A 27,648-nucleotide genomic window follows, 5' to 3' on the forward strand; every position below is an offset into this window, starting at 1 on the left:
ACCGCTGAAGTCTATACTTTACTCACAGATAGTCAAGTTTTGGCATCCACATATGAAGAGACTTGTTATTAAAACAGCAGACAAGAAGCAAAAAATGGTTTACTAAAACTAGGTCAACACTCCGGAGCTACATTTAAAAAAAGAACCAACAGAACATTTGGCATTCTGCTGCTATCACATAATCAGAGGGACATGTTCTTGTTCAGCTTTGTACAACAGTGTAGTTAACTCGATTCATGTAACAGACCGTAGGCCTCACCGATGTGCACAATGCCCACCAAAACATGACAGTGGGTAACAGCATAAAACTCAGACCAACTCTCAGCTTTATTAAATGTAGGTGAATCCTCAAGACACCCGTTGACGAAAGGGCTAACCCATGTAGGATAAAAGTTTGGACACAGATAACTTTATATTTTATACATCTGACGATTATTGATATTAAAAAAAACAGACCGGTGGGATGCCAGTGCCTCGCGTTTGAATAGTAATACATGTATATTTAAAGGTCCAGTGTTCGTTGTGAAAGTCGAACAGTTGTCTGTATAATGTGGCTTTGAGGAAGGAAGTCTTCCTCTGACTGTTGAGATCTAAGCAGCATTGTTGAGTTGCTTGATGAATCTTGGTAGCGAAGGCAGATACACCACACCTATTACTTGCAGGGTGCATCAATTTCCTGTTGGTGATTTGGCTGTATGTGTGACGTGTGTCTGAAGTGTGTGTGTGTGTGTGTGTGTGTGGGTGTGTGTGAGTGTTGAGGTTATCACAAGCGAAAGCAACTTAAACCACATTTGAAAAAAGAACATCTCTTGTATTTTTTTTTCTTGCGTTGTGCAGCAAACTCCATCACCAGCAGTTTCACAGGCAGATTTCAGTTTGTTCACTGAGCTTTATGGGCAACATTTCTGTGATAATGAGTCTGTGTGCACTCTTTGTCTGAGTGCCTTTGGCTAACATGATGCCAATTCCATAAAGTAATGGAGTCATAAAGCAGACAATGGCAATCAGACTTAGTGACAGGATAGAGAGCAGTGACATTGTGTCTGGATATGAATCTAATTTCATCCTTTCCTTCTCTTTCCTGTCCTGTCTATTACTATAGGATATCTCTACATTTCCATAAAAAATAGAATAAAAATGATTAAGAAAGTTCCTTTTTATCCATTTTGACCACAGTAGCCTCCTTCAGCTTGCTTGTGGGAGCTGGGCCAGGGAGTAGAGAGAGTCATCTTGGTTGCTCTCAGATTGAGTTGATTCACATTGCCCTGTGGGTTCAACTTCCTCTTTGGGCAGTTGAGCAACAGAGTACAGCGCCCCCCTATTGACCACAAACCTGGGAGCTAGATTCAAATAGAGATCGTTTGAATAGCTATCACCCCTCTCAGCTGCTAATTCAGTGACTGGGTGGTGGGAATAATTAGCGTAGAGGACGTCTGAGTCAGGCTGGTCTTCAGGTCTAATTTCATCATATTCAGCATCCTTGAAATAGAAAAGAGACAGTAAAGAGTGTGAAACAAAACTGAAACAAGGTGGAAAGCACATAAACATGCTTAACAGTCAATAACATTTGAAAAATTTCTGAATCCCGCTCCAATTGCGACACAATAAAAAAAAAGTTATGATGTTAAAATAAATCGCACACACACAACAAATGAAAACCAACTTGTTTTTGACAGTGTCAGATTGATCTCCACTTAGAGGATTTTCTGAGCTTTCACACTTACTTCAACACATAATGCGGATTGAATAGCCATGTTATAACGAGTGTTATGTGCTGAAAACAGACCTGGTGCACACTGTGTTCTCTATGCAGGGCCTGAAAATGCCACATGATTATTTTCAAGACTGCTGTGAGATTTTGACCAGATCATTTTATGCTAATCTTTGTGTCAGATTGATGATAAAAGCCTTCACATAATCCCGCTGCGTTCTTAATTTTGTAATCATAATAACAATTAGAAGAAAACAGATTCAAAGTCCAAACCAGTCCGGTAATAATATTGGACATGAAACATAATGTTAACCCTTTCCAACTCCTTCGCCGTTCATTTCCAGACACTCTGAGATCGTTTTACTTCAACATATTTCTGTTGAGGAAAATCTCCTTTAATTTGGGTAGCCTTGCGTCTGATTACTCTGACCTGATGACTAATGGCTGCTCGGGTTAAGGGAGGACTGGATGGCTTGTCTGTTACTTCTAAATTAGCCTTAAAGGTGCACAATAAGCACCCAGCTGAAAATATGTTTTGTCCACAAGCAGCTTCTGTCTTCATGCCACTGCAGGGGAACATTAGTCTTGTGTTTTTCGTGGGACAATAATCCTTTTAAAAATGGTTTTCAAAGACCAGATATTCCAGGTGTTCTGTGTTTATTGTAGCATTGTCAAATTGTCCTGAATGGCATTAAAGTAAGAACTGAGAAAAGAATGCCAGAGCTGTGAGAGAAAATGCCTGAGCCCCACACAAGCTAAGGGAATGGATATGAAAGTACTTCAAGCAAGTATAGAAACCATTGGACCGCCACATGGTTTCAGAACCAAAACTGACCTCTTGTGTGTCTTCATGTTGTGTATCAGCACTTGACACAACTTCTGTAAACAGAGCACATCATTTGTTCATAGTCTGGTGGAAGGTTTGTTGACACATATTTGCAAGGTGTGGGTCGATTTGTGGGTCTTACGCAATTTCTGTTTCATCGTCTTGCTCATCAGCTTCAGTAAGACCATCAGTACGGTTATTATGGTGATGACACCTTTGATCAAATATGGTACACTTCCTGGACAAAGAAAGAGAAAGACAGATGGAAAAAAAAGTTTGATCACACCTTATGGTACTGAGCATCATTATCCTCTTTGCTACAAATTAATCTTTTAATAATCACAAACTTGCTTTTCACAGCATGTGTGAATACTGATATGTTGTTGCATGGACTGCATCATTTTAAATAAAGGTGGCAGAAATAAAGTAGTACTGGCAATGTATCTGAGTATCTGATTGTATTGACTAGTGTATGTATGTATATATGTGTGTGTGTGTGTGTGTGTGTGTGTGTGTGTGTATATATATATATATATATATATATATATATATATATATATATGAATACTTGTGATTTGCAACTCCAATTAACATTTAAATATATGCAGTAAATGTATTTAAATATGTTATATGGTTCAGATGAGTGCACTCACTATCAGATCCTGGTGTTGCTGATGCAGTAGCTGTTGTTGTATTGAGGGTCGTGTTTGACGACATTTCAGTGATAATATCTGAAATGTTTGAAGACATCGTGGAGCTGTGTGTAACTGCAAATGAGAGAGTGGAACCAACGGTGACTGTTTTTGGAGTCGTCTTGGGACTGGGGGAGTGAGCTTAAAATAACAGACACGGTATTAATCTATCAACAATTTGGAAAGTTATTACTTTCGGGCAAAGGAGTGTTTTCTTAATGCGAAAATTAAGAGAGTAAACTTACCTTCTGTGACGTTAAGAATCACCTTTATCAGTGAATCATAGCCGAATCTCTTCGTCCCACAAAAGTATGTTTTGGAGTCTGACTTTTGGAGATCCATGAAGGTCACAAACAAGCTTTTTCCTTCGTTTTGTAACTTTAGTCTGTTTTTATATGTAGTGTCTCCATATGCTGCTTTGACGATGATGTGATGGTCTTCCGAGCATGGACTGTCACAAAAGTACTTCACATTCTCTTTTACATTAGTCCAAGCATCCCAGTCTGAGCATTTGATCGTCACACTTTCCCCAACACGACCGTTTATGTACAGAGGCTTCATCTCCACAAGACTCAGAGCTACAAGTGGAAATAAAGGAAACATTTTTGCCACTGTCATAGTGTCTATGTACATTTCTTTTAAAATTGGTCCATTTTTACTATTTGTGATGGCAAAACTTCACTTTAAAAAAAAAAGACCACCAAATGGCTCATTTAGCAAAATAAAAAACACATATTTCATCCAACAGCTACAGCATTTACACACAAGCTACAGTAGGTTGAAATACAGAAAAAAAATAACTCACCAGAAAGAAGACAAGTGTATGCATAGATTTGTATCATCGTGAAAATGACAAGAGTACAAGAGAACAAGTATCATCAGTCAACACAGTCTTTACAGCTCACCTTCACTTCCCCTTCCTGTCATTAGTTGCTACTCTTCCCCTCCCCCGAACACACACACACACACACACTCATACTCACACTGACACAAAGCATACAGTGTAATGTGTAAGACTATGTTAGTGTGCACAAAACCAATAACTATACAAATAAAAAAGAAAAAAAACATATTAATTCAGAATTTGAACAGATAGCAAAGAAAAGTGCAATATTTAAATGTAAAATATGTTCATGGCTGACAATTTGGCACTTAAAAACACAATGGCACAAAAACTAAGTGTGCATGAGTTTGCAGCTCAAGACGCACCAACTAAAATAAAAAGCAGTCTTTTGAAGAATCGTCGCAAACTTTGCATTTTCTTTCTGCCGTCACATGTAATTCCAATTCAAAGTAAATAAAAGCACTGGACCATTATACTTGGTTTTGAGTTCTCACGACCTACGAGGAACACCTTTTTTGTAGAGCACGACCACATTATTAAACTTTGCAAAAGGAACAATGCATGTTAGTTTTGGTTATCCTGCTGAGGATGCAGTGACACTCGGGATGATGGGAATAAACCAAAGGAAACAAAGGGAATGACTTCACTAACTTGCTCTACCCATCGACTTTCTTTCAGCACGAGTACAGGACACGGACTGTAACATCCGGCTGCAGCAGTAGATCACACAGATCATCAGGACACTTTAAACTTGTATTTCCTCTCCACATCACTGAACTCCCTCCGGGCCACCATACTTCACTCTGTACTATCCTCGTCTATAAGGCCAGGGTTCTGGAGCCAACATGATTACATATTTTTTGGAACCAAAATTCAGATTTCTGTAATTCTTTCTCTGTATAATCAAACAAAAATGCTACAGTAGTGTCAACAGCATTATTTCTGGTAGACATCAATTCATGCATTGATGAACTTTTTTCCCCATTACAGCATTGCTTGCTAACATGAAACATCAAAGTTAATCAAACACAACAATAAGCAGAACTGTGACTAATAGGGAGCCGTTGATGCATGAACAAGGATGCACGGGGAACATGGTATGCAGGCTGAGAGGAAGATAAAACAGCCCTTTGTGACATGCCTGGGGAGCCACAAAATCACACATTTACGCTTTGCATATTCGAGACCACATTGGGACACTTTGTCCTTCCACTTTATCTCTTAGGTTAGCCAGTTTGTGCTCTCCTCTGCTTTATGAGACTGTGCTACAGCAGGTATGAAGGATTAGAGAAGCAGATCGAAGCGGTCCATGACTGACGTCAGGCCTCGCAACACTTACCGACGATGAAACGGCCGAAAATGTGTTGGCCATTCATGGAAACAGAGGACCTTATCTCACCGCCGCCTCTCCACCGTCATTCCTCCCCTTTTCCATTTCCACCTGCCGTTCCCTCCTTTCTTCTCTCATAGTCGTGATTAACCGAACCATTCTCCTCTCCTCGGTAATGCGTCTCAACAAGCAAGGAGGAAATGAAAGAATATTATCGCCGTCCTTTGCGGCGCTCGTCGTTCAAACACACACTTTCATCATCCACTGACAATGCTGGGCCTTTGTGTGTGTGTGTGTGTGTGTGCAGTGGTGTCACAGATAAGCAACGGATTGTCAGGGCAGCTCATGTGAATGCTGCCATTTGACACTGGAACACAATGAGTCAACCACTGTAATACTGTCTTACACGTAAAGGCATAATGCGTCGATTTGTACTGTTTATTCTGGACTAGTGAGTCAGAAGAATGAAGACATTAGTGTGCCAAAGGAATTCATCACATTGCTGTGCTGTTTCTTTCCTTCACAAAAATACAAAGTCTTTTCCCTATATATTATTCTAGAAGTGGTCATTTTAGTAGTTTACCACTGCATGGTTGAAACCCCTAAAGGGGGCCTTATGCTAGCATCCATTTGGTAGTCAAATTCAGCTTTCCTGAATGATTTAGTATTCGTCTTTACTGGGCTATTTTAATGAAAGTCGGTTCATCTAAGTTATTATTAAGCAAAGTTTTCCCTGTGGTATCTGATAATGCAGATACTTTTGGTTCAACCTGTTCAGGTATCTGTTAACCTAATATAACCACCAAGGGCAGTACGGAAAATATAGTAAGGAAAAGGAAAGCTCCTGTCATGAGCATCCCACTTTCTTATCAGCCACAACAGCAATGCTGGTATTGCTTTTACATTTTGAGTCTGTGTGTGCATCCTCACTGCAAAATGTGGTCCTGGAGACATTTTCTGTATCAGTAACTATCACAGAGGAAGTTTTGAGTACTTTAAAAAGCTTTGCTAGTAGGTTTTATATGTTAATAAACCACGAAAGCCTCTTTGTCCACCTCGCTAACTAAGAGATTCAGTTTCGTCTCATTTGTCTGAGCGAACGAGATGAATGAGCTCTCTATGGATTTTGCAGCAAAAACCTTTAAAATACTAGAAATGGATACTGTGGTTCTCATCCAATTTGCCAATTCATTGGTTTTAAAATTCATCAGATTGAATGTGCATATTGAATACAATCAATGTTCCCAGTGTTCTCTGTAGTTGTAAGGGGAATTCAATGGGTTTTACTAAATTCCATGCCAGTAGGCAATGACCTTTGGTCACGGCTAATGAGGAACACAGGGTCTACACTGTAATAGTACTGCTGGAAAACTAGAACTACTTATGGGTGATGGTCCATGCCCCCAACCCCTGTTCTTTATGTCTGGATTTTGAATGATGGACTGGATTTCTTCCCACAGTCCAGAAATACGCAAGTTAAGTCTGTTGAATTATCTAATTTGCCCACAGCCGTGGCCACCAAGTGGGTGTTGTCCCATATTCGATTCAGTGGCTGTCTCTCTCTCTCTGTGGTTCTGCTCAATAAGCCTTTTTCACAGCTGACATTTTGACTTGTCACAGTAGGTAAAGCACAGGTGTTTCGGGTGTCATTAATGATAGCTCTGTTTTATTCCAGCTGAGACAAAGAAAGCGCCGCAGAACGGGCTGAACTCATCGTGTCTACTTGGGTGTCACGTCTCCATCGCTGCAGATTGGAGCTGGAGCCGATGAATACCCGTGACTCCTGCATAGACATTTGTCTCGGGAATTAATGCAGATTGTAACCTTTCCCGCTGAAGACGAAAGACACATGTCAGTGGGTGCTAGTGGGTTTTTAGTTCTGTGGGATATGAGGATAAAAACATGCAACATTGACATAAACAAAGTGATAGTAAAGATGAATTAATACCTATCCAAACCTCCTCCTCTAAAAGGAAATGTAAACTGTAATACTGAATGTAATGATATTATCACTATTGCATGTCAAATAATATCAAAAGACACAGTGACAATACAAGGAAGGGAGGAAGAAGGAAAGAAAAAGTCATTTGTGAGGCGTTTGGATGAACGACCATGGCTACCAGAAAAGAGACACAGTGAGAGAGAAGGTAGGAGGTTGTGTACTACGCTGAATCATCCATCAGGTCAAGATTGCTGCATCCCACAATCAAAACAAAACCATCAAACAAGTAAAAGCCTGTTATTAAGAATAATAAACTGGCCTATTCAGAGAGCAATATTACCATAAAGGGAGTTCCATAACCCTTATCTGAACTCATCATGTTGACACTCTTTTGGACAACTTAAATATTTCAGTATATTTGTCTTTGCTGACTCACTTAAACCGAGCTAATCTTCAAAAACATTTCTTGTTATATTTATTGAAAGTCCCATTCACTTCTTTTGGCTGTTGAGGGTTGAATGGAGCCTGTCCAATCATTTTATTTTTCCGAAATGAAATGATTGGACCTGCCCGCCTTCCTACCGCATCAGAGTTGAGTCCCTGACCCTTCTCCGTCATCATTTCATATTGTGAAATGATGTAGAGTTTATAGTAACATACAAAGTTGGGCCGTAGTCGTCAGGGAAAAAAAGAAACATAAAAGCGATAATTACAAATTTCACAACACTGAAGACTCCAGAGATTCTCTATTAAAAACAATATTACTTTATTTTTTATTTTATTGGTATTGTTATATACATGGCATAATTTGTGCTTTTTTATTATCAAGAATAAAACCACAAGAGAACACATCAGAAAATTAAACTTTAAACCAGGATTGAGTTGTTCTTTTTTCAGCAGGATATACTGAGAGTTCTACAAAACCAGGAGAGAAGAGGAGGAAAACGTCCAAAAAGTAAATAGATAGGTAGATTGATAAATATATAGTTTTTCCAGAGTCACTTGCAGATGTTCCACTGAGGGTAGTGTGAACGTTTAGACTGTGATGTGCTTTTACCAACAGCAGCAAAGGCACCTGTGTATCACTTTGTTTAAAAAAGAAAGAAAGTACGCCTCAGGGCCTTAATCCAGTCGAGTCCACACACAAATCCATCCAGGATTTCTTCCAGGGGGATTTCTGCCACACAAATCTTTTGATTTCCAGCCATCGCAAAGGTTGGGTGCTAGGTTAGCCAGCTCGAGGCCATTCACTCCGATCCCCCCCATCTGAGACTGATTTAATATATCAAAAATAACGCCTGGAATATTATTTTGGACCTTCTTGACTTTTCCTGGTTGAAATGGGGCATAGTGTGAAAGTGAAGGGACACTTATTCTGATATTTGAGTTGGAATGGAAAAAGGACATTAAAGTTGCAACATGTAATACAGAGTCACCTGCTCCAAAATAATAGGGGGTAGCATTACACCTCTACTATTGGGTCATTACAATCTAGATTTACAGACAGAAGTTGGATTTAAAAAGTCAAGTACTAACTAACGGCGGGGCAAGAATACATAGAATTCAATCAAAGTGCTGAAACTCTGAGAGCCGCTCAAAATAACACTGCATGTCTTATAATCGTCACGTGTGGCAGCGGTCTGTAGTTTACTTGAGCCATCCGAGTCTTTACTGTTCCACTAGACGGGGCTGGTTGGTTTATTGGCTCGGGTCCAGAGGGGAGGAGACAAGGGAACGACTCAGGTTTTTGTCCTCCCTGCTGATGTGGGAAAAAAAGCAAAAAAAGACAACGGCACCAGGAGACAGAGAGGGCTGGGTGTACACTGTGTCACGGTAGCGACAGAATGTATGAGGCGAGGGTGTGAGTCATTTTCTTATTTCTGACAGTTTGAATTTAATCCAACGAAAAAACTATAAAATGACCAGGGACCATGGATTTGTTGTGGACAAGCCTCGGGGGAGATCTACTTCTTCATTCTCAAGGAACAAGTGGTATTACAAGAAAGTATGGTCCGGGAAAGGCTGACTTACAGTCGCTATCTCGAACACAATGCATAGACGTCTTTGACATAACGTCAACGACGTCAACACTGTCACCTCTTCCCATTCCGTTGATCGTGTTAGTTCCTACTTTAAATGTTTTAAACAAAAGTTCCAGCTTTGTCTTACATATTGCCTTTTTAACAAGTGAAGAAATAGCAAATAATAACCATGCCATTTGGTGAGTGACGGCTAAGAGAGAAAAAAAGACAAAAAGAAAAGACAACATTCAGAAATGCAACAGCTGGAATGAGTATAGAGAGGGAAAACCAAGGAGTATCGAGAGTTAAAAATACTGCAGTAAAGACGAACGGAGGAAGGAACAAAAAGAGAGCAAAGAGCAGAAACGTTTCTCAATGACACAGAAAACTGACATGACTGAGAAGGAAGCGGGCTTGACAAGAAGAGCAGAAAGGTCATGCAAAAATAGTGAGAAAAGTCTGACAGTCAAGGAACACAGGATGAAGATGTATAACGCTCTATAACAAGACCACAATTGGTCTGGCCGTCGCCTGACTGCTGCCTCTGCCTGCCAGGTTTGCACCTACCTGAGCCTCAATTAAACGTGAGACTGAACTCACTTTCATCTTCTTATACCATTTGCTTTATGTCTCTGATGAGAAAGCATCATAAGCCCACGTAGAAGGACTCCAGAGAGTCTGTGGGAGCAGACCCTGAATCTGGTACTAATGGTTACTGAAAAGGTTTCTTATTAACCAGACCAGTGGAAGAGAGTGGATCGGCAGAAGCACGTTTTCTTTACCAGTCCAATGCATGTAGGTGCATGGACAGAAACAAATAACTAGAGCACAGATGAGAGATAAAGGAGAGCCGCAGCAAAACATGAAGGAAAAAAGGATTATGAGGATGTTATAGGGAAAACAACAGAATTTAAAGAGATAAAGTCAAATCTTGTATCTGAAAACAAAGAGGACTCGAATAAAATAAAAGTAGATGTGAATAAATATAAAACAAGTGGCGGGAAAACTGGTAAATGCAAGGTTGAAGCACAATTATTTGCATTGGTTATCCTATGAAAAGTGGTGTCAGAGAGCATATTCTTTATCAGGCGCAGATTAATGCAGAAGGGTCACACGTCAACGTTTGGGTTGAAAGACTAGAGGGGGAGGAGGGGGAAGGCCTTTCTGGTATAGATTGGTCCATTAGCTAGCCTTAGCTTCCCACTAGACTAAACCATTGTCTGATTTATTTGTTAGTCACCCGCAGGGCTCAACCAAAGTCCACACTGGTGTCTGTTTGCTAACTGAGTCCTTGTCCGTGTCCTTGCTGGCGCGTTTGCAGTCCATCACCACATCTGTTGATCCTAACAAAAGCCGGAGCATGTTTTCCAGGACGTTTTGGTCATACACTGAACACACAACTCACTTTTATTGTAAGACAGTTTGCTGTTCTCAGGAAACCCCCCCCTCATGTAATCCTTGTGACTTTCAGAAACCATCATGGCAGCAATTCAACAAAGGCAAAGAAAGCCAACGAGGGAGCCCCAGACTGAGACTGTGGATCCATGTCCATGAGTAGCATCATAGCATCATATCCACCAGCTAACCTTGGCTTTTGCTTCCCACCAAGTCATCCTTCCTCCTGACTGGCATTGACAACATGATCATTCCATAATAATTTGGACAGGGAGCTGACAAAAGCTTCTTCTCCAGCTCTAGTCCATGTTGATTCAGTCCTTTTACTGGCGTCAGCTTTACTCCAAGCCACAGTCCATGTTACTTTGGTCTCTTAGCAAGCGTTAGCATCCTGCCAAGCTCTAATCCATATAATTCGATTGGTTAACAGACATGAACTTCTCGCCATGCTACAATCCATGTTAATTCAGTTTGTTAGCTGGCATTGGGTTCCCACCAAGCCCTGAGCCACGTTGATTCAGTCAGTTGGCTAGCATTAGCTTCATACTCTAATAGTCCGTATGTCCCGAGTGTCTGTTGACCTCCCACTTTCAGCTCCAGAGACAAAAGTTACTTGTGGTTTGGCAGGTAGAGCCTTTCTCAGCCGGGGACAGGTAGAGTTTGCCGTTAGCGCAGGCACAAAGCTCATACACAGTCTGTTTGGTGTAGGTGGTACCTGCTGCCGCCCCTTCCAGGGGGTCCACAGCACTGCCGAAGGGAATGCGGCCCAGCCTGATGGTGTTGGCGTCTAGAAAGATCTGTGGACATAAAAGAAAAATTATTTTAAAAAACTTGGTTGGAGAACACAAAGAAAAGAAAAAAAGACAATGAAATAATATGTGAAACATGAAAATGATACACAGAAGTTGATGTTACTGCTCCCATGGATTGTATTGGTGCCTAAAATAACACAAAAACAGAAGGGGGGGGGGGAATGAAAAGAAACAGGGATTGTGGATACAGAGGAAGAGAGAGCACGTTGCCATAGGGGATGACTATACTCTCTGTGGTAGACTGGGGTTGTCATCAAGAAAGATCTACAGAGACAGAGAGGGAATTTCTATTTAGAACGGGACTCTTTTGATGAAGAGGCAGAGTGGGAGTGAACGAGAGAGCAAGATAGGTGAAGAGAAAGGCAAGAGAATCAGTGGGAGAGGAGTGAGGGGAAGACAAACAGACGCAGGAAGAAAGGGCACAGCATGCAGTAGGAAAAAGTGCATACTACAAAGAAAGCCACCTTTTACACCAGCTAATTTGCTGCAATATCCCATCTATTATTATGTTTTTTTAAAAATCTGCCAAGCGGATGAGATCGCTCAACACATTTGGCGAGAAAAAGACGCCATCTTCAAGATTAAAATCAGTAAGCTTATTGGTGTCAAGATAAAAGTACTAAGTTAAAAATACTCAATACAAGACACCTTTAGTGTATCTGCATGGACAAGGCGAGGTATCTCTTTGGCCATTTTTGCAGCATTTGGACTTTAATGTATGAGTGCAGCTATCGCAGACTTTGGAAAAAACAACAAGTTGCAAACGGATTTTCTTAAATGATTTCCAATGCAACTAGACCTTCACTTGGAGGAGTTTCAATCAGTTTGGGCTGAAGGACGGTTGAAGGGGTTTGCTTGTTGATGGAGGCCAATAGATTTATTTCACAGCATGTGTGCCCAGTCAAGTCTATCTTACGTTAGTGCAACAAAAATGCCTACAATGCACAAAGAATGACAAAAGGTCAGAAGGTAGAAAAACCTATACCTAACCCTAACTTTGGAAAAAACTAAAAGGATGGACGACAGGATGCAAGGCTGGATTACCAGCCAGAGTGGGCAAAGTAGAAAACTGTACTGTGGTCCCAGACCTTGATTACTGGTTTATCTAATAGGTGCCATTAAACCACAATTTTGTCTGAAGGGTGTTAATGTGGTTATTTTATCAGATTTTGAGCCTTATGCATAATGTCAAAAAAATGTTCTTCTTTAAATAAACTAATGTGATATGATTTTTAAAAAGGTACACGTTACTAAACTAATTTGTGTTGAATCGCATTACGATCAATTCATTTGAGAAATTGCAAACCTGGAGTAAGTAGTATTCCAGCTGAGTAGCACTGGCATGGTCTAACCGGCCTCCATCCCTCCTGACCCTCATGTCTTCCTGTATTCCTGCAGGCCACTCCTCATATTTAGATTGATACAAGCTGAGATCCATATGAGAATCATTACACAATCTTGCTTTCTATCGACTGCTGTGCCTGCTTATTTATTTACTCTGCAATCTTCAATGGTCAAGGAAGCACTGCTCTCTTGCTTCCCATCTCTCTCTCTCTCTCTCTCCCTTTCACACACACACACACACACACACACACACACACACACACACACACACACACACACACACACACACACACACACACACACACACACACACACACTCTCTCTAAGGCCAGGCGGCAATCTCAGCAGACATCTGTATCCCCATCATTTATGTTCTTCATTTCAGAAATGAGGAGAGGGGAAGTGAAAAAGCTATGAGTGCAAAAAGACAGAGGGAAAAGAGAGGAATGAGACGGAGTCAGACGAAAGGGTGACGGAGAGAAAATGTCACATCCGAAGTGGCTGGAAGAAGATGGGGGACATAAAGAGAGAGTGAGATAAGATGAAGGAAAGAAAGGAAAAAAAAGAGGAGAGCAATGAGGGATTCAGATACCCTCAGAGCAAGGAACCGATTAGTATAACTAATGATTCCACATTGGATGTCGGGGCACATCTCGATCTGTATAAACAACATCCACATATACAGTACACCCCCCCCCCCCCCCCACACACACACACACAGTACTGTACATATGTTAGCCATTAACCTGGAAACAGATAACAGGTAACAGACTGAAGTGAACTTAAAGATGGTTCCATCCTCAATAGCTCGGAGTCGTTCACTCGGTGAGATATCGAAACTGTCCGGATCTCCTTCAATTCCCATTTGCTTCCCTGTGTTCAGCGTTCTAAATGTATTAGCGGTGAGACATTAAGTCGATTCATTCGTTGGCTGATTGATTGGAATTAAATGATCAGGAAAAGGCCTAGCCCACACTTGTTTTACCCTGTAGATTAAAGGTATGACAATTTTAATAGAATTGAAGATGTGCGATGTTAGCAGTTGCTAATCCTACATTTTGAATGTTGCTGTATAAATATGCTCCCCAGACGGGCAACGTAACCAAACAGAGCATGCAGTATTGAAATCACTGAACGTCTCCTCGGGGAAATGAATCCTATTCAAAGCATCGTTTGTCTCCTCGTCACATCACTTCATTTGATTGTAAGCACAACAGCCCTAGTGGTACAATTACCAATGAGAATAACACCCAGGGCTGACAAATATTGGAACTGTCCTTATATTTGTTATATGTACTATTGTAGGTGCGTGGAAACAAACAAGGAGGCGAGTATTCCCTTTGGCTGCACCATGTGGCCGTTTATTTCCATCCATACAAAACATACACACATTCACTTCCTGCCACCCTTTAACCCCCCCTGTCACCAGGGTTACGCCCCTTTCCTTAAAGGGGCCCCGTGAATTCGGTCGTTCCCTACACCTATACTTTTTTTATCAAGAAATTAATGATTCCTCCCAGACAAAAAGGATGAAAATATAATCCTTCAGTTCTTAAAGAGACACAAGAATGATTCTAGAGCTGTCCACTAACAACTGGAAATAACACAAAGCTCATGTTACTCTAAAGAAAGCTGCTTACTTGTGCATTATATTCACACCAGTCCTGTTTTGGGGCTTTTGTTTCAGGTTATGCAAAAAAAAAAGAGGAAGAATGGTGAGCCTCTTTAAATCTACTGTGTGCAGCTATCTCATTAGCCCGCCATGCCCATTAGTTTTAATAAGAGTAACAATGACAACAAGAGTCTTTCGGAGCAAGTGAAAAACGAATATGTCCACTTATCGCGCCATGTGCTGGTCAAGGGAAAATAACACACCTTCTCTGAATGCCAAGGTTTTCCTTTAACAGGTCCCTGGTGCACACCTGTCATCTTCCCTTTGGCTCCCCGGTAAAAGCTGCCAGGGTTCATAGCCTAACAGGAGCGAGGCTGTTGGCAACATAACCCAAATCTCCTTCTAACAGCCTGCTCGCCACAGCAATGGAAACCTAAAATGAACTTGGGCATGGCGACCAGGATGGGAGAATGAAGACAGATAGACAGATAGGTGCACGCTTACTTGAGGAAACGCCAATGAACTTACTTATTCTATAACATTGGAAACATCGCGAAAACAAACTGAGGGGAGGTGAACAGAGAAATGAGGGAGGGAGGGTAGAGAGTACAGTAAAGGTGAAGGAAGAGGCGATGGAGACGAGGGATTGATGGAGAGACAAACAAGGTGGGGGGGGGGGAGGGGGAAGAGAGGCTGCTTTTTATGAGACTGTTAAGAGGAGAAGGCAATTAGCATGTAGAGATGAGAGACTTACAGGGCGGGATGAAGTGAAGAAGACCTAGATAGAAAGGAGCTGGGAGGTGAGAGGAAGGCGTTTGGAGAGAGAGAGAGAGAGAGAGAGAGAGAGAGAGCAAGAGAGAGAGAGAGAGAGAAATTGATGGAGGCTAGGCAATAAGGGCAGTAAAGGAGAGGTGGTGGATGGCCGACAGATGGAGAGAGGGAAGGGAAGTAGAGGAGGTGGAAGTCATTTGTTGTAGCTTAAGGTCAGATTAGCGCTGACATTTATCCCAAATGAAAGTGTCAGTAAGTATGAGGTTGGCCCGTTAGCAGCATGTTCACGTGGATGTGTGAGGAGAGAGAGTCTGCGTGTAAGGACATGTGTCTGTGTGTGTGTGTAACAGTGTTTGTGAGTAGGCATGAAGGACGCGTGTTGTTGAGTGCATAGTTTTACACATATTCGGCGACATGCCTGCATTGTATCTGCATGTGTGCGTGTGCATGTGTCTGTAAGATTACACTGATTATACCAATGTCCTCCTATATCCCTCGCGTGTGAGCAAATCAAAGGAGCCGGCTCTATCGACACGTTTATGTTTTGTCTTTTGAAATACTTTAAGGTGCTACCGGCCAGGAGCGAAATACATTGAATTCACATATGAGGCGAGCACTTTCACATGTTCTTCACATACTTTGTATTCAATCATTAGCAGCAGTTTACAACACAGATGGCTCTGGAGCGCGTTAACCTGGTGTCTTACATCCGTTATGACATTGGCCTTGGCTACATGCCAAGACACTTTACGTATGGAGGTGCTCATAATACCTTGTCCACTCCTGCTTACATATTGAGGAATTGTGTGTCTGAGGACATGCCTGTTTCTATGTTTATGTGTCCCTTATGTATTTGCATTCATGTAAAAGTCAGAGTGGATGAATGCAGCCTGTATCCGTGGCAGAGCTCATCTCTCTCCAACATCAGTTTAGCACAGCACGCGGCTCTGGCGTCAAGGAGATGGGAAACATGCGGAAACGACAATTACGGAGGGTCAAAACATTTTTCATGGATGATTTCCTCTGGCACAGCCGAGGAACAAAGAGGGTCGGAGGCAAATGTGCGGCGAGAGATGAGGGGAAGGAGGAGCTTTTCCTGGGATGAAAGGCGGGCAGGAGGTGGGGGGGACAAAGACACCAGAGGAGATACGAGGGTCAGAGTATTTGGGGGAGGGGGGGACCAGGAGGTTTAGATGGAGAAAGGAGAATGGATGTGTTCAGGAGGAGACCGAGAGTAGTGAGTCTAGTCTGGGTTAGAAATGTGTCAGAAATGCACTTGGGAAATAAACCAGGACACATGCTGTTTTCTATGCAGCAGTTGTAATTGTGTACTGTAACATAAGCAAAGTCATCTCACGGTTTTGTCTCATTTCATTATTAACAACTACCCACAAAACACCATCACTTAACTGCATCGTTGTTTTTGTTCCCAACCCATGCTAGTGTATCAGTAGCACTGTAGTCATGGGTCAGTCGGCGATAAAGCAGTTTTCCAGCACGGTTTAAAAACATTCAATACCAACGTAACCAACGCTCGCTCTTGCATGTCTGTGTGAGCTGAAGCCAAATTGTATTGTATTAAAGGAATGGACACAAAAGCACACGTTCTTTGTTGATGCACTGCCTTGAATCTTTTTAAACTGGTGTTACCTTGTCGATCTTATCTGTCTGACGAAAAATATGTTGAAAATGTCCACTGTACAGATCGCCTCAAAATATCATTTATATCATTCCTATCATTCCTTGTGGAAGTTTCTTTGGCGAAAGTAGCCAAGACAGGATAATGACAATATGTATAAAGGGTGAAGTCATCTAAATGAACTGATATACAAAGCTCTTCAAGGACGGTCACAGTTTTAAGCGTGATTCCCTAAGAAAGAATGCAACTGTGTTGCTGCTGTTGTCAGACTCCTCCACTCGAGGCTTGCGGCAGTTTAACTTATACTGACCTGGAACCAAAGTGGACTAGAAAGTGTGAACTTTAAAGTCTTTGAATGGGAGGGTGGAGGACTAGAGGAGCGGAGGTGTGACTGACGTTAAAAGGACAATAACAGCACAATTTCACCAGCACAAACACACAAGTTCGCCGAGCCGCTGCTCACCTTGCCTCCCATTCTCCTTCTTTGTCTCTCTTGCTCCCCCTGCACCCACATATGGAACACACACACACACACACACACACACACACACACACACACACACACACACACACTTGCTCCAACAACACAAATAGGTGGGAGGTTGTGAAGCTATCTGAGTGTATTACACAGACCATTAGGCCTGTGGAATGGACAGCTGTTGGAATGGGAGCTGACAATGGACTAAATGACAGAGGCTGGAGAGAGACTGAGAGTGTAGTGACCCAGATGTAGCGGGGACATAAAGCGCTATCAGTCTGCTCTACTGTACCACACGCACACACACAAGTGCAGACACAGATAAATGCATAGACACACACAAGAACACACAGACAGAGAAGCAGCCGCAGAAAAACAAGAACACAAACACGTGCTGTGATAGACGGTAACACAAAAAAAGAGAGAGAGAAAAACAGATAACGCTCCCACACACAACGAAAGACTGAGACGGATCAGAGTGACGGATAACACACACACACACACACACACATCTATGAAGATAGCCTCGGGCACTGTAACGTATAGGCTCATGAATTTTCCAACATTAATCACACCTTTTGAAAAACATCCACTTCTCCCAGCTATTGGCATCTGTTAATCTTTTATCTATCTCTTCTGAACACACACACACACACTCACACACACTCACACATACTGAAGATGCAGACTCTCAAAGAGTGGAGTTGGATGATGAAAACAAGTTTTGAATGTAAACAGAGAAGCTCTAGAGAGACTGAGAGAGGAGGGGGCTGGTGTGCAGTGAGTGCACTCTGTGTGTGTGTGTGTGTGTGTGTGTGTGTGTGTGTTTATCTGTGCGTATACGTTCATACCTGTATTTTAAGGTGTTTGAGGTGTGTGTGTGTGTGTGTGTGAGAATGTAGCTTACACTATGTATGTGTGTATACATTCAGTGTATTGCATCCATTTGTGTTAGTGCTCACACCGCGACTGGCCGGCCGGCGAACACCAACAAATTATAATACATGTAGTGTGTTTGTGAACAATTATTAAATGATAAAATAGCTATAACTTTGTGATTCTGTTTAGGCCAGCAGAGAAGGCTCAGCTGGCCCTGACGGCCCACCACTGATATACATATATACATATACATATATATAGATGTGTGTTTTTGTGTATATGTGTGTGTGTTTATGTATTTGCGAGGCTTCAACAGCATCAGGGTGTACTGTATGGCAGGGAGTTACCCCCTGCCAGCATTCCAATTCACTGACCATCCTGCCTTACCCCGCAGGTAAAACAACAAGCAGCAGCAAAAAATAAAAATAAAAATAAAAATAAAAATGGCTAGTCCCAATGTACCAGCCCAATAACACCTCCAGGCTACAGCATCTTAATAAATCCCAGCATTGTGTCAACAAACAATAAAACTCCATGGCAACCTAACTTTCTTAAAAGTTTCCATGGTTAACCCGACTTCACCTCGCTGCAGTCAGCAGCAGAGCCAAGAAAACTCGAGCATATCATGAACACAAGGATGCAAACATGAATAAGGGTCGTTCAATGCTGTCAAGCCTTTGGTAACACACATTGTTTCCTTTTATATGGTGTAACAGTGTATGTTAGAGCCATTTATTTACTATTGTTTACTTCAGAATGAGGCTGACTTTGGCCTGACTCTGTATTTTTTTCGGCACACCTACATATCAGCTTCCAACCCCGTGAGGGATACGCTGCTGTCCTGTATTCCAGCATAACTATCTCACAAATGCTGCATCATATTTAGACTCACTGCTTTGATAAGCACATCCCGACTACCGTACCATCCGCTCGTCTCTAGGTGAGAAAATACCTGCACCTCTACAACCCGCAACTTAGGAACAAATGCTGTTATTAACAGAGACTGTCTGGCGAGCCATAGCTGGAGAGGCTGGCTCCTTAAGTGCGGAGTCAAAGGAAATGAAACTCCAAAAAACACCCATGAGGCCACAGCAATAATCTCATATTTTCCTCTATACATTAGGGGTTTAGAAGGATGCTAATTTCTAGTTTAGAGGGTACAAACTCCCTCTTACGACCCATGCATGAGGGTCTGCACGTATTGCTTTTGTGAAACAGGCCCCTTGTTGACTAACTCCCAGCACCTAGAGGCAAAAGTAACCAATAAATCAGCACATTTAGGGATAATACATGTTTTTGACTGGATATGGTTCTCTCAGTAGTGAATTTTGCCACCACCTCTACCAACATTTTAACTAGTAGTCCCCAGACATGTACTGTCATCAGAACGAGACAGAATCATCTCTGGCCTGCATAAATACTCTTCCCGGCTTCCCAGTAAAACCACAAACTACCACTGTTGGAACCAATGTGGCCGACTGGAGGGCATTTATGTCAGTATTTGCTGAGTGTGTCTTAGTACCACTCCCCGGAGAGCATTGCTGTGCTGTCTGCTTCTCAACAAACGGCAAACAAAACATCAAAATGGAACCATTTTGCACACTAATTGGTGCTCTAGTTTATCCCACTGCAACGACCTTTTCTGCTTGACTGCATATGCAGCCTTTCCCACACTATAAGTGTATTGAGGAAGAGACCGTTAGATCTCTAACCCCATGACAAGCATTCTGTTTCATAATCAGGCTGTAATCCAACAGATACTCTGTGCCATCAGTGGAAATAAAAGTAAACTTCAGTGACTTTAGTCAGACAAGTTATGCAATCTGTAAAATCAATGTGCTGGCAGGAAACTTGATTTTCAGCAAATGTAGGATCCATGTTCTAGTTTGATCAAAAAAAATGCAGAAATCCTGAGAGGATCTGTCAGCTCTCGTTGGCTTTGATTTTAATGGAAGCCAGCGCTCCCCTACCTCTAACCCATTTGGCCCTAATTCCAGCGCTGCTTTCCAAACTTTTTAAACTTTAATGGCCCCTTCTTAAGTGCCAGCTGCTGACAACATTGATTTGGTTTTAAGCCTCGCTGTCCATGCCCGCCTTTATTTTCTCCTGCAAAATCGACAGAAACATCTATTTTCTGCCATCCTCCTCCACCTCCGATCCTCCTCCTATCCTCCCTTCATCCGCTCTCCTCTGTTCATTTGATGGTGTCAGCGGTGAGGGGAAAGCTTACATGAGAATGGACGAAAAGGAACGCTATTTGGATAACAGCCAGTTCTATTTGTTATAGTGTACCGGGCCCCAGGTCCGTATTCTGAATTTTTATCGGAATTTTCTCAGTTTTTATCAAGTCTCGTCCTTAAAACAGATAAAATAATTATCGTAGGTGACTTTAATATTCATGTGGATGTCGAGAACAATAGCCTCAGTACTGCATTCATCTCATTATTAGATTCGATTGGTTTCTGTCAGAATGTACAGAAACCCACTCACTGTTTTAACCACACTCTCGACCTGGTTCTGACTTATGGCATTAACATAGAAGATTTAATAGTCTATCCACAGAACCCTCTTCTATCGGACCATTATCTAATAACCTTTGAATTCTTACTAACGGAGTGTACACCGTTAAGCAAGAGTTACTACACTAGATGTCTATCTGATGGTGCCGTAGCTCAATTTAAAGAAGCGATTCCGTCTGTATTTAACTCAATACCATGCTTCAATATAACAGAGGACTCCTGTGCTAACTTTAGTCCTACCCAGATTGATCATCTTGTCGACAGTGCTACAAGCTCACTGAGAAGGACACTAGACTCTATTGCTCCTTTAAAAAAGAAGTTGGTAAAACAAAGGAGATTCGCTCCATGGTATAACCCTGAAACCCGCAAATTAAAGCAAACATCGCGAAAACTTGAAAGAACATGGCGTTCCACTAACTTGGAAGAATCTCGGTTACTCTGGCGAGACAGTCTTAAGACATATAAGAAGGCCCTCCGTAATGCCAGAGCAGCTTATTACTCATCGTTAATAGAGAAAAATAAGAACAACCCCAGGTTCCTCTTCAGCACTGTAGCCAGGCTGACAGAGAGTCACAGCTCTGTTGTGCAGAGTATCCCTATAGACCTCAGTAGCAATGACTTCATGAACTTCTTTAATGATAAGATTATAATTATTCGAGAGAACATTAATAATCTCCTGCCCTCGACCGATCTTTCCACAAATAGAGTAACCTTAGAAACAGCTGTAAACCCTGATATATGTTTAGATGGCTTTACTCCCATTGACCTTGACAAACTGACTTCAACAATTTTTACGTCTAAACCTTCCACCTGTCTCTTAGACCCTATACCGACTAGGCTGCTTAAAGAAGTGCTACCATTAATTAGCACAACTTTATTAGATATCATCAACCTGTCTTTAGTAACAGGTCATGTACCACAGTCCTTTAAAGTAGCTGTGATTAAACCTCTTCTTAAGAAGCCCACTCTGGATCCAGAGGTGTTGGCCAACTATAGATCGATCTCTAACCTTCCCTTCCTCTCTAAGATCCTTGAGAAAGCAGTTGCAAATCAGTTGTGTGACTTTCTGTGTAACGATAGTTTATTTGAGGATTTTCAGTCAGGATTTAGAAAGCATCATAGCACAGAGACAGCTCTGGTAAAAATAACTAATGACCTTCTAATCGCATCAGACAAAGGACTCGTCTCTGTTCTTGTCCTGTTAGACCTTAGTGCTGCGTTCGACACTATAGACCACTGCATCCTGTTGCAGAGACTGGAACATTATATTGGCATCAAAGGAGCCGCACTGAACTGGTTTGGATCCTATTTATCGGATCGATCTCAGTTTGTTCATGTAAATGATGAAGCCTCGATGAAGACCAACGTCAGTTATGGAGTTCCACAAGGTTCTGTGCTTGGACCAATCTTGTTCACCTTATATATGCTTCCTTTAGGCAATATTATTAGAAAACACTCTATAACCTTTCATTGTTATGCAGATGATACTCAATTATATATATCGATCAAACCAGATGAAACCAACCAGCTTGCTAAACTGCAAGCATGTCTTAAGGACATAAAAACCTGCATGACCTGCAACTTCCTGATGTTAAACTCAGACAAAACTGAAGTTATTCTACTCGGCCCAGAACACCTCCGAAATCAGTTATCTAATGATATAGTTTCTCAGTGTTGCCTGGCATCCAGCAGCACCGTCAAGAATCTTGGAGTTACCTTTGATCAGGATTTGTCTTTCAACTCTCAGATAAAACTTATTTCTAGGACTGCCTTTTTTCACCGACCATAATATTTCAAAAATCAGGCACATCCTATCTCAAAGCGATGCAGAGAAATTAGTTCATGCATTTGTTACCTCTAGACTAGATTACTGCAATTCCTTATTTTCAGGCTGCTCTAATAAGTCTCTTAAATCTCTCCAGTTGATCCAGAATGCTGCAGCTCGTGTACTAACAAGAACTAAGAGGAGAGATCATATTACTCCTGTATTAGCTTCTCTGCACTGGCTCCCTGTAAAATCTAGAATAGAATTTAAAATCCTTTTACTTACCTACAAAGCCCGAATTGGTCAGGCTCCATCATATCTGAAAGAGCTTATAGTACCATACTGCCCTACTGCTGCGATCCATTGATTCAGGGTTACTTGTGGTTCATAGAGTCTTAAAAAGCAGGATGGGAGCCAGAGCCTTCAGTTATCAAGCTCCTCTTCTGTGGAACCAGCTTCCCGTTTCAGTCCGGGGGGCCGACACACTCACCACATTTAAGAGTAGGCTTAAGACTTTCCTCTTTGATAGTGCTTATAGTTAGGGCTGGCTCTGGCTTGCCTTGGACCGGCCCATGGACAAACTGGTATAGGCAAAAACTACAGGGGGACTTCCTACACTGAGCACCTCTCTCCTCCTCTTCTTCACCTCCGTCTGTATGCATTGATGTCCCATTAATGCTCATTACTGATTTTGTCTCTTCCCCGGAGTCCTTGTGCTTCCTCTCCTCACAGGTTTCCATGGAGCATGGTTTCATCTGGACCCTGGTCCTTCCTCCTACCATGGCCCTGCTGACTCCAACTGCTAATATCACTTTTATTATTACTCACATTACTATTTCATACTACCGATACCATTAATGCACATTATTGATCACTATCCTGTTCTACACATGACATCATTGCACTTCTGTCCATCCTGGGAGAGGGATCCCTCCTCTATGCTCTCCCACAGGTTTCTTCCTCTTTCCTCCCCGTTAAAGGGTTTTTTTGGGGAGTTTTTCCTGTTCCGATGTGAGGGTCCCGGGACAAGAGGATGTCAAATGTGTACATATTGTAAAGCCCTCTGAGGCAAATTAGTTATTTGTGATTTTGGGCTATACAAAAATAAATTGAATTGAATTGAATAAGCTGGGTTATTTTGGGGGTGTACTGCTTGTAGGTATTTTGGCCACTTATTACAAACAGGCTGGTTTTGGGAGACAGAGGGGTGATACTCTGATGTTTCTTGGTGACACATAAATGCAATGATGTGGTGTTGCTGCCGATGGTAACAGTGTTGTGTCATCTGCAACTTTCACAGTTTGGCAGCAACTGTTAGAGTAATTATCACATCATCTTTTTGGTATTTTATGATTATAGTTATTATGTTAATAACCATATGAATAAGAGTAGTTTAATAGTTGGGGGGAAATCCAGAGAAACAAGTTGATTTGCCAAAATTCATTAAAAATTGTCCCGCCTGTAACACAATACAAAGCCGAAGTGTGTTTGTTGTATTTGAAGGTGTGCTTTTGCAGAGAGAAGTGAAGGAGGAAAGGGTTTTAAAAGAGTGTTGCCCTCCTTTGGTCAGTTATGGTTATGGGAAACAATGAGACTAATCATTTGCAATGCAAATATAATATTATGACATCAAATATGAACTATTTTTATCTAACAGAACAATGTGATCTCTAAAGTGTAAGAGAAGATGCTCTGGTTGAATTAGATATTTTAAATGCACACTGTAAAAGTTCAAATGTGGGGTAACCAACTTGCAATGACTCATACACTTTAAATTCATACAGAGTGGTGCCAAGCAAAGTAGATACTGTGTGTCCTTCTTATTTGGTGTTTGTAAAGTTTTTATTGGTTGATGCAGCGTGACAGAGCTCTCACTCTTTGCTGTTTAAAAGACAGATTCATATCAAGTCTGAATTGAATATGATCGTTTGATTGTATTAGTTAATCACATTAATGGGAGTCTCGAGCTCACACATACACATGCTGACAAGGCTTCCTGTGGCACTTATTAAGTTGTACCTTAGCGAACAGAGGATATATTGTTGTTATTATTTTATATTGGATATGAAACGGGTGCCATAGTAAGGCTGACAAGGTTGCTCCCTCAATGTCTCAAAGCCTTGCAAAAGTCTCACGCCACAATGCTTGTTACACCCTGCTGCATGCTATTGTTCACCATCAATGAGGAGACATCTATTTATGCAGGGATGACAGCGAGAGAGAGAGAGAGAGATGAACAAAGAACAGAAAGAGACATGGAAGTTTCAGAGAGAAAGAAATACATGACAGACAAGAGGTAACAAATCATAATCTCCCCCGCCCTCCCCTTTTCCTAGGAAGTGACAGCCACAGTGATGTATAACCCTGGCAGTGGGAAGTTAATTAGATAGGCTGGGGTTACTTAGAGATGAAGGACTCAGAGGCTGAGAAGGAGAGAAAGGAGGAATGGGATGAGAACTCCAAAATAATAAAAGAAAGGAATAGAAAGGAGGGTGGTGAGAGTTGTGAGGAGTGAAACGAGTCAGGGAACAAAGTAGACAATAGAGATATAACAAGAAGAGAGGTAATAGGGAATGCGAGAGAAGCAGTGACATGGTGAGTGGGAAGAGGGGAAGTTTAAATAAATAAATAAAATATTTTTTTGCCTTGACACTAAAATACAACAATACGATAGACACACGTGCCGCAATGCAAGAAGGGTACCATGGGTATGATACACAATGGATATAATGTGGAATAACATAAATTATCACAACAGTCTCTCTGACATGGCACCCTTTGTGCCCGGCTCAAGGACACACTTTAACATGTCATGTGCACTGCTGAGCAGGTAATTGCACGTCTGCCCTCCATCAGGGAAGTGCATGACATAGACCAAAAGAACGGGATAAAAACCTTGCCCAATATCAATTTGCACTTATAAATAATCCATTCATTAACTTGTTTGTTTTATGGACAGCTTATCTTGTTGAGGGTCGCAGCCAGCAGGAGTCCCAGCATGCACTAGGTTGCCAATCTACTGTATCACAAGGCTAACACAAATAGAGCAACACACATTCACACCTTCACATGCATGTGTGAGGGATCCGGTGGCACCTGGAGGAATCCAGTGCCAGGGAAAAAGGGCCCAACTGGCCAGCAGTCAGACCCAAAATAACAACTCACTCTCTGAAATTACTAAATTGTATGTTCAAATACTTTTTTTGTTTCTTGCCCCTGCACAATTTCTCCCTCAAATTGATTATTCCCTTTTGTATTGCCCCTCTGACAGTCTTTGACTGCAGTTATATTTCGATTAAAAACCTTGATACTCTGGCAATCATCCAGTAGATAAACACACAGGTTCAAGGTTCCAGAGTACTTCATGGCGGATGATGAATAAAAACCCCAGATCTTGTCATTTTGGATTTATTCATGTCACAAGGTTTTACATCACACATTAAGGTAATGTTGAATAAAATATGATTACGAGATTAACAAGCATATGAGAGTAAGAATAATAAATTCTAAAATACTTTGACTGATCGATTGCAGCTTTGGTGAAATTATATTCATCTGCCTGACGTATTATTGGTGAGCTAACTGTGTTACAACCCGGCTCAAAAGCTGCAACTTACAGTGCATATTATTGAAATGAGGATTCAATAATATGACCTCAAGTACTTTTTTGTCCTCTTTCAAGGCAATTAGCAGTATCAATTACTATTTAAATATGATAAAGTAGAAAAAGAACAGTACTTATTATGCAGAATGACCCATTCCAGGGTCATATGGAATAACACCCGAGGCAGCGTCCATTATCAGGAATTACTGGATGACATGGAGTGTTGCCTCTGCAAAGCATTTATTTCTGATAATAGAACACATCGGAGGGCATTTTCATGCGTTTTGCAACCAAAATCTTTTTCACAAGCCCTTCACTCCGCTTCCCTGGAAACCCTTGGGGTTCGCTAGTAACTAGAACAATCATTATAATCCCATAAGACTCTTATGCAATGTAAACGTTGTTCACTGCTCCAGTAAATAGGATGCATCTCAGATAAGACTTGGAAACGTGATATTTCCAGTCGGCTCATCGGACAGAACCATTCGGCTCCGCTGTGAACCAGGAAGTTATGTTAGCGAGAATCAAAGTTAATAACATGGCGAATGGTTGACACACAGTAAACACAATTTGACAATGTGTTTAATAACAAGACGAGCTATCCAACAATGGCATTGTCCCAACTATTGAAACTATTTAGTTTGTTCAATGTTCATTATCAGGGATCTATGGATAAACTGCAGCCAATCATGATTTAATATTCACTCAGATTTTGGTATAAATTGGACTAATGGACTATAATTATTGATGCACGAATGTGCTCACTTTAATGATGCAGCTGCTAAAGGTGGATCTCATTTCAATTGCAGTTCAATGCTTAAGTACAAAAACTTCATAATTGTGTTTTATTACAGTACTCGACTGGACTTGTGTTCAGTATTTCATTTTATTTAGTACAACTTCCTCAGAGAATTAGAACTTTCTATGCTACACACCTCTGTATACCACTCTGCGTGGCTGCATATATTAATTATAGATTTGAAAATTCCACCATCTAGTCTGACATTCTGTCTTATTATTTTGTTACCACTATGCCAGAGCTGTCTCGAGAGTTTGGTGACCTCCGTGTGCTCAGACCTCCTGGTGTCTGGTCACATGGATGAAGTTGTGTACTTGTCAAAAGTGAGGCCCTGGGGATGGAAACGAGATTCGGAAATGGGAGAGAAGAAGAAGAGAAATGCAGGACTGTTGTTTTCAGAGACTTCTGCTATTAGTGTGTGTGTGTGTGCGTGCGTGTTTGTACATGTCTCACTGTGCATGAAAAAGTGAGACAGACGGTGTGTTTGTGCGTGTGACTGACAATGACAGTGATAGTGACGAACGAGCGGGGGCCATTCTTCTGTTAATTACTGAGTTAATGACACACTATGCTCCAGCGAACATGCAACATGGCAGGCTGATGAATACACAAACACACACACACACACGCACACACACACACACACACAAGGATAATGGCTAAGT

The 27,648-nt window shown here is 41.5% G+C and overlaps 2 protein-coding genes across 2 annotated transcripts in view; both read right to left on the reverse strand.

The window, feature by feature from the left end:
• Positions 1 to 2,614: 2,614 nt before the first annotated feature.
• On the reverse strand, positions 2,615 to 4,067 carry LOC306784561 (CMRF35-like molecule 5; the record flags this gene model as incomplete). The annotated part of the gene is made up of 4 exons (XM_079278595.1): positions 4,035 to 4,067; positions 3,475 to 3,807; positions 3,191 to 3,370; positions 2,615 to 2,775 (listed from the first exon to the last, which is right to left on the reverse strand). Exons 2-4 carry the CDS (start codon positions 3,788 to 3,790, stop codon positions 2,615 to 2,617), a joined length of 657 nt encoding a protein of 218 aa, XP_079134721.1. The 5' UTR covers positions 3,791 to 3,807; positions 4,035 to 4,067.
• A 7,284-nt stretch (positions 4,068 to 11,351) lies between these two features.
• Positions 11,352 to 27,648, reverse strand: part of LOC306784161 (zeta-sarcoglycan-like) — a gene marked incomplete at both ends in the record, with an annotated part of 259,793 nt that continues 243,496 nt past the window's right edge. Inside the window, one exon of the mRNA XM_079278014.1 lies at positions 11,352 to 11,558. Within this exon, the coding sequence (XP_079134140.1) occupies positions 11,352 to 11,558 (207 nt within the window). The remainder of the gene's footprint in view (positions 11,559 to 27,648) is intronic.

This window comes from Melanostigma gelatinosum (genome assembly GCF_949748355.1).
Source record: "Melanostigma gelatinosum genome assembly, chromosome: 11".
In the NCBI taxonomy this organism is placed as follows: domain Eukaryota; kingdom Metazoa; phylum Chordata; class Actinopteri; order Perciformes; family Zoarcidae; genus Melanostigma; species Melanostigma gelatinosum.